Raw genomic sequence first — 10649 nt, 5'->3', positions numbered from 1 at the left:
ACCCTGAAGGGTGGCCCAAGGTTCCCCAGCAGGCACCATGAAAAGGTGCTAGCAGCCATGGCCAGACTGGAAGTCACATCACAGAAACCCCAGTACCCAGAGCGTGATGAGGACAGGTAGGTTGTACCGGCCACACTGGATGGTACTTGCACCACAGGTGGGCACAGCACACATGGTTTCTCTTAATGAGAATCTATTCCCCCATAGCCAGGCAGCCCCAGCGTCTCAGCCGATGGCTGGAATGGCCTCTGATGAAGAGAACTTGACTCTGTGTCCAGGCCTGGTAACTCTTTTTATTTATTTGGTTTTTTGAGACAGGGTTTCTCTGTGTAGCCCTGGCTATCCTGAAACTTTCTCTGCAAACCAGGTTGAGCTTGACTTCTGCCACACCCAGCTTAGGCCTATTCACTCTTATTCACTTTCATTCACCAAGTGCCCTATGATGTCCACACCAGGACTGAGGGCCTCATCTGCTCAGTCCAGGCTCCACTACTGCTGGTCCTGGCTCATGGGGGATGAGGGCCTGTGAGGGTGGGGCCTGAGCATGTGGGTCCCCCTGTAAAGGCTAGGAACCACCTTGGGGTGGGAATGAGAAGTCACACCAGCATCTCCCAGATGTAAGGCAGGACATGGGTCATTTTGGGTGATGGGATCTGTGGGTGCTGCCCTCAGCTTTCACATCCGGAGACTCACTAATGTCTAACACAAGTCCATCTTGCCACCCAGCCAGAGAGACTACAGAGCTGGGCCCATTCTGCTTCCAGGCAGGAGTGAGGAGCCTCGGCTGAGAAGCCAAAGATACAAGTGGTGTGGCCCGGACAAAGGCACAGGATGTGAGGAGCAAGGTGGTCAGTTGGGGTGTTCTGCTGTGATCAGGATCCCAAAGAGTTGGGAGGACTGCCGAGGTCTCGGGGATGGAGCTATTTGGCAGGCCCCCAGCTTTACACTGGTGCAGCTCCTACAAATCTTCACATGAGCACCCCAACTCTGCCCCCATGGCTGGGGACCCTGGGCTTGTTCTACAGAGGACCAGGACAGCTGTCCCAGGGTCAGCTCGGCCTTGGAAATGCAGGAGCGGCTGGCTCCAAGTGGGAAGTGAAGCCGCAGAAGGGCTCCGGGCCACGGAAGCCAGTCCATAAATCACTTTATTTGTCCTCACTGGCATCTCTTCCTGCCCCTTCCCTAGGTCTCAAGACTGGTCAGGCGGCCACACCGGTACAGGGCAGGATTCAAGAGCTGCTGGCACCTCTACCCACACGGCAGTCTCCCAGATCTCACAGCACGCACTGTCCCGGTCAGAGCTGTCCGCCACCTTCCAGCTGCATCTGGTGGGCCAGCTGCCGCCCGATGGCCAGCAGGGGACTGGCTCTGTAGGACGGGCTGGCCAGCAGCTCCCGAAACCGGGTCCTTTCTTCCTCACTGAAAGAATGGAAAGCAGAGGTCAGCCCGGGAAGAACAAGAACCCCAAAGACTCACATGACAGACCCAGGTCCAAGACTAGAGCAGCCAGCAGGTGTTAAGGACTCAGGCATTATGCTGGCCTGCCCCTGTCACCTGGCAGAATGCACTCAGGCAGTAACTTGGTCAGCACAGGTGCAAAGGACTCCTTTAAAAGAAAGACCCCCACCCACTTATGCCCTCTGCTCTCTCTTCCCAGCCTTCTTTCCACTCTCTTCTCTTTCTGGCTATTCCTCTGGGGCAGAAAGGACTTTTCCTGTCTCCCTCTTCTCTTCTGTCCTCTTTACCTCTTTTCTCTTTCCTTCCCCCTCCACCCCTTTCTAATAAAACTTCTCACTTAAGCTCTGTCTGTCTGGCATGTTTGTCCCTCCACCTAGGTCATCCTCGCCCACCCTGGAATCCATCAAGGTTCCCCTTGCACTTTATCATAACAGCAGGGGCCCAGAGGAAGCACAAGGTTCAGTGCCAGGGACTTCCAGCAGGAGGCAAGGGCACATGGGCTGCTGAGTGCCCACCATCCAGGGGTGGGGTCACCCTACCAGTCGATCGAAGAGGGATTTGCTAGGGGCTGCTGCCAAGGCAGAAGCTGACAAACAGAAGCTCACGTGTCCTGAGGACAGATTTATACAAGAGGTGCCCACTCCTGAAAGAGATGTGCACTGGAGAGCTTGGAGCAGTGGGGCAGCTCCAGGGGCCTAGGTTCCTTAGTGACCCTGATCTCTCAGATATGCACGAGCCCTGGCTGTCAGGCCCTCTCATCCTCTCTCTCACCCTGCGTGGCCACCTTCAGCAGAGCCTGAAGACACCAGCCCGTGCTGCTTCTGAACGCAATGGCAGTCAACACAGAAGGTGTGGGGCAGTTTGAACGAAAATGGCCCCATAGGCTCGTGTTTGAGTTTTTGGTGACATTATCTGGGAAAGTAGAACTATCTGGGAAAGATCAGGAGGTGTGGCCTTGCTAGAGGAGGTATGTCACTGGGGGTGGGCTCTGAGGTCTCAAAAACCCACACCAGGGCCAGCCGCTGCGTGTGCGGATCAAGATGCAAAGCTCTCTGCTGCTGCCCCAGCACCATGCCTGTCTGCTCCCCACCTTGGTGAGCATGGACTAAGCCTCTAAAGCTGTAAGCAAGCCCCCATTATGAGCTGCCTTGGTTGTGGTGTCTCTTCACAGCAACAGAAGACTCTGTGGGGGCGAGGCACATCCTGGCAGGTAGAGCTATTGCTCATCCCAGCTATGGTGCAGAGGGAGCTGCCCTGGTCCAGGCTGGGCTATAGCAGAGGCTCGGGGAAGAGTGACTGCCAAACAGTCAGGAGGATGCTGGCCCAGCAGGAACTGTCTATACTAGCTGTTGAGAAAGACGCATGTTCACAGGAGAGGGAAACAAGAAAGACACACGCAAGCCCGAAAGGAGTCAGGTGGAGATGGATTGAGAGGTGTGGAAGAGTGATGAGGAAGCCTGAGATGCACAGTGGTGCTCTGAGGCTGAGTGCGTCTGTAGGACAGGAATGAGGCCAGCTCTGCCTACTGCCTGGTCCTCAATTCTAGCTACTCCGAAGCTGACACAAGAGGACAGCAACTTCAAGGCCTGCTTTGGTCAGAGAGAGCAAGCTGAAGACTAGTCTGGGTAACTTAGCAAGAACCTATCTCAAAAACAAGAGCTCGGAGGTGATGGCACACACCTTTAATCCCAGAACTCAGGAGGCAGAGGCAGGTGGATCTTTGTGAGTTCAAGGCCAGCCTGGTCTACAAGTTCCAGGACAGCTAGGGCTACAAAAACAAAAACAAACAAACAAAACGAAAACCTAAACAAACATGAGATACAGAATGTATCTCAGCAGTAGTGCTCAGTATGTGTGAGGCTCTGGGTACAATTCCCAGGACTGGGAAGAGAGTTGCGGCTGTAAAATTCAATACACATTTCCAAAACCAAGAGTAACCATTAAAAAGGCTTTAACCTATATATTGAAAGAGCATAAAGAGCCTCAGGAAAAATTGACACAGAACACAACACTACTAAACAACAGGTTCTATATAGACAAGGAAAATCATTTTGGAAGCAGAAACAAAACAAAAAGCAACAATAACAAAAAAACCTGTGTGGGTATGAGATTCAGGCTGCCTCTTATTCCCCCGAAGCCAGCACACCACAGCAGCCAAGTCTGCAGAGGCTAAAAAAGCCAAGAATCTTCTAGCCAATCTCACATCTTAGGACAGTGTCAGTCAAGCAATACTGCTAATGGGTCAAGGTGTGGGGGTTGCGTGTGTATAACCCATGGTCAACCCATGTCCCAGCCTCCACCCCAGAGGCTGAGGGAAGGGTAATGTCCACACACTAGATGCTGTCACCACTTCCTGGAAACACTCTAGATAGGCACCCAAGGCCTAACTACAGGACAGTAAAGTTCTTGGTCCCAAAAATGTCTCCCATCTAGAGTCAGAAGACAAACCAGGACAGAGAAGAGAGTGGGAGGCTCAGAGAGGGGTGATGGTGGGTGAAGATGAAGAAATCAGGAAGAAGGCTCTGGTGGCCCAGGTGGACAGGGGGGTACTCACAGGAGCTGCTGTCTCTGGGCTGAGCTCATCCGGCTAAGCTCCACTGGCCTGGGCTTGCTGGTCACCCTGCTGCGGACACAGAGAATCCAAGTCAGTCTGACACATTTCACTAGACAATTTGTCTCTGTGGTGCCCCTGGTGTCTGTAACACTAGGTGTTCATGAGCTCCACATAGTACACTGGCTGTAGAGACTGGATCTAGATGAGCTGTGTCACCTGGCTACCATATCTGGAACTGACAACTACATTATCCAGGGTCTTGTCTTACTCCCTAGGGTTCCCATGTGATACAGTAAGGCATCACCCCAGGAAAACACATCACAGTGTGTTGATGGAGATTTTCTGGCCCAGCTGGCCCCACGGCCCTTGAGCCCCAAAATGAACACACAGATGCTACATTAATTATGAACGGTTGGCCGATGACTAGGGCTTCTTATTGGCTAGCTCTGTCTAAATTATTAACTCATTTCTATATTAATCTAAGTAGTTCCACATGGTCTTACCGGGGAAGGGTCTGTCATGTCCCACCTTCCCAGTCTCACATGGATGGCGTCTGCTCTCTGCCTACACTCCCCAGAATTCTCTTCATCTCCTAGTCCTGCCTATCCCCCTACCTCTATTAGCCACAGTGTCTTATTCATCAACCAATAAGAAAAACACAGAAGGACTTCCCCCATTAACATTTGGACCCCTAGTCTGCCACCTGCCCAACTGTATGGGAAGTACCTAAGTAGTGGGGGCCAAGGACTACAGGCCAGCTTGGACTGAAACACTGCCTCAGGTGACCTAGCTAGGTAGCTCCCTCAGCCCCACTGACTGTACGATGGGGAAGGGCACCCTAAATGCTGTTGAGAGCTTCTCCGGGTATGGTGGCAGCAGCCCGGGCCTCACAGAACTCTATACATGGGCATGCAGCAATCCTGACACTGGAAGCAAGAACACAACCTAACCAACCTGTGAAGTTCTTCCATGGGTAGACAGAAGGGGGACTTCCTAGAGCACAGCCCCATATGGTGTTTCATAACTGAAAAATTTAAAACTAGTAGATTTCCAAACATACAACAGCCAAAAATAGATTCAGAACCAAATGCAAAATGAATCCAGGATGTTTCTGGCAGAGTCTGCCTGAGTTGCATCATGCACCTTTATAGCAAGCAGCCTTGGTCCTGAAGGTAACCAGCATGCAATGCCAGCCAGCACCGCCTGACTCCTCAGCTAGGATTCAAGACATGGGAGGAGTGCCAGGGTTCTTCCTGCACAAGGTGTAACTGTGGAAACAAAGGCTTGTACCCTGTTCTTACCATTCTTCAGGTCAGTACCAGACCAGGGTGTCTTTGCACTGCATTCTTAGAGTCCTTGACTTAAAAATTGCTGTTTGACAACCTAGATGTCCCTCAATTGAACAATGGATAAAAAAATGTGGTACATTTGCACAATGGAGTATCATTCATCAGTAAAAGCAAGGACACCAGGAAATTTGAAGACAAATGGATGGAACTAGAAAAAAAAGTCATCCTGAGTGAGGTAACCCAGACCGGGAAAGACAAACATGGTGTGTACTCACTCATCAGTGAGTACTTGCTATAAAATAAAGGATAACCATGCTACAATCCACAGACCCAAAGAGGCTAGATAACAAGGAGGGCCTAAGGGAGGATACACGGATCTCTCTGGGAAGGAGAATAGAAGAGTTTTTTTTTAGTGGACTGAGGGTGGGTGGGGATGGGAACATGAGCGAATAGGTTGGGGGGTACAGATAGGGAGACTACCAAAAGGGATCACTGGAAGGGGGGACATTTGGAGGTGAGGTAGAAACCTGGCACAAGGGAATCTCCCTGGAATCTACAAGAATGACCCCAGCTAAGATTCCTAGCAATAGTGGATATGCAGTCTTAACTGGCCTCTCCTGTGACCAGATTGGTGCTTAGTCCAATTGTCACCAGAGAGGCTTCATCCAGCAACTGATGGATAAACAGATGCAGGCCCACAGCCAAACGTTAGGTGGCGCTCAGGGAATCCTGCAGAAGAGGTAGGGAAAGGATTGTAGGAGCCAGAGGGATCAAGGACACCACAAGAAACTCACAGAATCAACCTGGGCTTGTGGGACTGACCTAGGCCCTCTGCATATCTGTTACAGTTGTGTATCTTGGTACTCTTGTAGGACTCCTACAGTGGGAACAGGGGTTGTCTCCAACTCTTTTATTGGCTTTTGGGACCCTATTCATACTGGGTCACCTTGTCCAGCCTTAATACATGGGGAGGTGCTTAGTCTTACTGCAACTTGCTATGCCATGTTTTGTTGATACTCATGGGAGACCTTTCTTTCCCCAAACAGAAACAGAGGAGGAGTGGATTGGGGGTGGAAACGGAGGGGGGTAAGGAGGAGGGGCTGGGAAGAGAGGAGGGAGGAAAAACTGCAGCCAGGATGTAAAATAAATAAACAAATAAATTTAAAAGAAAAAAATGCTGTTTGTGTTGTTGGCTTGAGCTTCATAATAATGATTAAATGAAATGGGGGGGGTTAGGACATAATTTCCAGCATTTCTGAATGAGCCCTCCCTATACATACTTTTGCCATATATATGTCTACTATGTGAGGCGTCATTCTCAGCACTTTGATTATAAATAAAACTCTGAAAAACACTAAAGATACTTGACATTCTTAAGTATCAAATGTACAGTCATGACTTACTCTTTTTTAAAAAGACTTGTTTTTATTTTTACTTTTGTGTACATGTATGTGTCTGTGAGTGAATGTCGTGAGTGTAGGTGCCCATGGAGGCCAGAAGAGGGCATCAGATACCCTGGAGCTGGAGTTACAGGCAGTTGTGAATCACCCAACTTGGGTGCTGGGGACCTGAACCAGGGCCCTCTGCAACAAGCACTCTTAACCCACTAAACCACATCTTCAGCCCAAGATTTGGTTTGTTATGTTAAACAAGCATATTCATCTCATCGGAATACAATAGGCTTTCATCTTTAACAAAGGCAAAACTATATGTATCCCACAGGATTGTTTTAAAATAAGTTTCTTACTTATGATTTATTCTGTCAGTGGTTGATTTCTACAGCTACCTTATAAACCTAAGTACTTGGAGCCATATGAAACCTTCCAAGGAACCGGGCATAGTGGCGCACACCTTTAATCCCAGCACTAGGGAGGCAGAAGCCAGCAGACCTCTGTAAGTTCGAAGCCAGCCTGGTCTACAGAACAAATCCCGGGACAGGATCCAAAGCTGCACATAGAAACCCTGTCTCGAAAAACAAACAAACAAACAAACAAAAAAGCCTTCTCAGGTATAAAGGGATCATGAGTAGGAAAAGCATAAACCCTGTGGCAAAGATTTTCTTTCTTTTTATTGTTTTGTTTTTGTTTTTTAAAATAGGGGTTTTCTGTTTTGGGGGTTGTTTTTGTTGTTGTTTTGTTTTTTCCATTTTTTGAGACAGGGTTTCTGTGTAGCTTTGGCGCCTATCCTGGCACTCACTCTGTAGACCAGGCTGGCCTTGAACTCACAGAGTTCCTCCTGCTTCTGCCTCCCAAGTGCCGGGATTAAAGGCATGCACCACCAACGCCCAGCTAAAACAGGGGTTTTCTGTAGCCCTAGCTGCCTTGAAACTTGCTCTGAAGACCAGGCTAGCTTCAAATTTATAGAACTGCCTTCTCTGCATCCCAAATGCTGGGATTAAAGGTGTGCGACACAACAGCCAGCCTATTTGAGAGAATTTCATCTCTCGTAAGTAGGTTGGCTGGTGACAGCATGGTCTACAGTCTACCTCAGGAATCCTGTGGACCCTCCAACCCAGCTCCAGTGAGAGAGCAGCCACTACAGGGGGTACCTGGCGGGTACTGTGAAGACCCTTAGGCCACTGCCACACAAAAGTACTAGGCCACACCATGGACTTGCAGTAGACCAGGTAATGGTGGTATGGGGGAGAGTCCCTTGGAGCCTAGGACATGAGGGGGATGTGACTGTGGTGGGCAGAACGTGTGGCCATTTAGCCACAGCACCTTCCTTCCCACTGTGAAGGGCACTGCCCTGGACGAGGCCAGTTTAACAGAGTACAGAGATACTTGGGGCCCGAACTCCCAAAGGCCAGTTAAGGGGCTGGCAGAGTGCAGGTATGGAGAAGAGGGGCCTAAGGCAGAGTCACTGGCATGGTGAACATCCCCAGCTATAGTCCTCGGTGCTGGGTGAGTCTCCCATCCCAACTTCAGCTCTGCCTCTGGGACTCCCATGCTCTGCCGAGTGTCTCTTCCCTTTACTGTACAAACCACGGCCATAGTGTAATGGCTCTCTCTAAGACCTCCGGATCCCTCCAGAATCACCAAAGTGGAGTACATGTTCGGAGTTGCCAGAGTGAGGACAGCCTTGTAACGCTCTCCTAACCCCAAGTACAATTGTTCAGGCTGGCACGTGGACTGGAGCATGTGCTCTGTTAGAAGTAAGACTGTGGAGTGACCAGCACTCCAGCCTCAGATCCGCTACCTGGCATCAATCTCCAAGGCAAGGAACCAGGCTCCCTGGAGAAACACCTGGTACCAGGACCAGGCAGAAGATGCCCACAGTGAGCTCCCAGGATCTGCTGACATCAGGAGGTGAGGAAGCACTCAGACACACCCACCCCATAGATGGGCAGATAGATCGGAGCCACCTGGGAACTACTAAAAGAAATGCTGCTGGCCACCACTGGAACAATAATAATAATTCAGCAATAAATGAAGAAGTATTGGATGACAGCCCAAAGCATAAAGTAGTCACTCAGTCTACGAGAACATAAACCAACGATGGGTAAAGACTCAGCAAAGAGGCAACGCTCCCTCTTCAGCAGAACCTGTCCCTGCAGACCCTGTCCCTGAGGAAAGGGAGCATAGCTCCCCACCCTGGGCCCAGTGTGGCCACTTCCATCCCAAAGGCACAGAGTGGGAGGGGACAGAACCCAGCACAATGAGAATTCTGGGAAACACACCTCCATTGGGTGGTTCAGTGATGAGTTAGCCTAGCGGCGTGTGGCTGGATAATGTCATGAAGATGGCTGCAGTCTGCATGAGCTCTGGCAACCCAGGTCTTTTCTACCCTCAAGAAAGCACGGGCATACTTTAATGGGGGGGGGGGGGTGCCAAAAAAAGTTCAACTTGCTGGGTGGTGGTAGCACACACCTTTAATCCCAGCATTCAGGAGGCAGAGGTAGGTGATCTTGTAGTTAGAGGTCAGCCTGGTCTACAGAGCAAGTTCCAGGACAGCCAGGGCTACACAAAGAAACCCTGTCTAAACGCCGGCCCCCAGTTCCCCCAAAACTCCTGCCTCAGTCTGAAAAGCTCAGAATCAGGAAGAGCCTGAGGAAACAGGAGGACCACATTTCAAGTTCCCTCCTGTAAATTACTATTTTGTGGGGTGCATTCACATAGGTGCATTCATATAGTCTGTACACGTATATGAGTGTGTGCGCATGCCCATGTGAAGGCCAACCTCTGGCGTCTTCCTCAATAGCCTTACCTCACTTTACTTGGAGCTCATCAACTTGGCTAGGCTGGCTGACTAATGAGCTCCAGAAACCTTGCTGTCGACACCCACGTGGCACTGGGGTTACAGAGGCCATGTCCAGACTTTTACACGGGTGCTGGAGATCCCAACTCAAGCCAGCAAAAGTGCACAGCAAACACCTGATAGACTGAGACACCTCCTCAGTCCCCTAATTACTGCTTTAAATTTAGTATGTGAGACTAAGCGCACTGGGTACATGTGTGAAAGAAAGCATTAGGGTTGGGACAATATGGGAGCCTTCTCTCACCGCAACTGAAGCAATCCTGTGCAGACACATAGCCCCAACGCATTCCTCTCTGGGCTGGCAGAGTAGGCTGTTTTTGCAGCTCCCTGCCATTCTGGGAGCCCCAAGCACATTTTTCAGATGAGAAAACTATTAAGAGGGAAGGGACCCTTGTCCAGGGTCACATTTTTTACTTAAGAACCAGGAATGGAATCTGCATCGCTGGCTCTGCTCAACTGTTGAGTCTTGACCTTGTGTCAGTGCCGAGTCTGGCCTGAGCAGAATGGGTGTTCTGTCTTGGGAACCTAGCCCTTGGCCGTCTGGCTCTATAGCATGTCATCCACCTGCCCCACGGTAAGGGTGAGGGCTCACAGATGAAGTGCACGTAGCCTTTGCTTTATCCTCAGATGAAAATTCAGTAGGAGAAAGAATTATTTTTCTAAAAAGGTAAAATAAGAGGTCACAAGCGTCAGCCGGGCAGTGGTGGCGCACGCCTTTAATCCCAGCACTCAGGAGGCAGAGGCAGGTGGATCTCTGTGAGTTCGAGACTAGCCTGGTCTACAAGAGCTAGTTCCAGGACAGCCTCCAAAGCCACAGAGAAACCCTGTCTCGAAAAACCAAAAAAAAAAAAGAGGTCACAAGCCTCATGTGGTAGCTCACATCTGTAATCCCAGCACTTAGAAGGCTGAGGCAGGAGGACTGCAATATGCTCAAGGTTGGTCTGTGTTACACAGTGAGTTCCAGACCAGCTTGGAAAGCGAGACTGTGCCACCTCACCCTTGTTGCCACCACCCTCAATAACAACAAAAGACAGACAGAAAACAGACCAGGAATGACAAATAGATACCGAAAGCCCCTCAACTATGAGCAG

General features: G+C 50.2%; 1 protein-coding gene across 1 annotated transcript in view; it reads right to left on the bottom strand.

Moving 5' to 3' along the window:
* Window positions 1-273: 273 nt before the first annotated feature.
* Fam207a (family with sequence similarity 207 member A) overlaps window positions 274-10649 on the bottom strand; it is a 32905-nt gene continuing 22529 nt past the window's right edge. Inside the window, exons 5-6 of the mRNA XM_027394299.2 lie at window positions 4013-4081; window positions 274-1419 (exon numbers count right to left, since the gene is read on the bottom strand). Of these exons, the coding sequence (XP_027250100.1) occupies window positions 1296-1419; window positions 4013-4081 (193 nt within the window). The 3' untranslated portion in view covers window positions 274-1295. The remainder of the gene's footprint in view (window positions 1420-4012; window positions 4082-10649) is intronic.

The sequence above is a fragment of the Cricetulus griseus genome (assembly GCF_003668045.3).
Source record: "Cricetulus griseus strain 17A/GY chromosome 1 unlocalized genomic scaffold, alternate assembly CriGri-PICRH-1.0 chr1_0, whole genome shotgun sequence".
Lineage (NCBI taxonomy): Eukaryota > Metazoa > Chordata > Mammalia > Rodentia > Cricetidae > Cricetulus > Cricetulus griseus.
The sequence above is the reverse complement of the archived record's forward strand: the minus strand, read 5'-3'. Positions and strand labels throughout refer to the sequence as shown.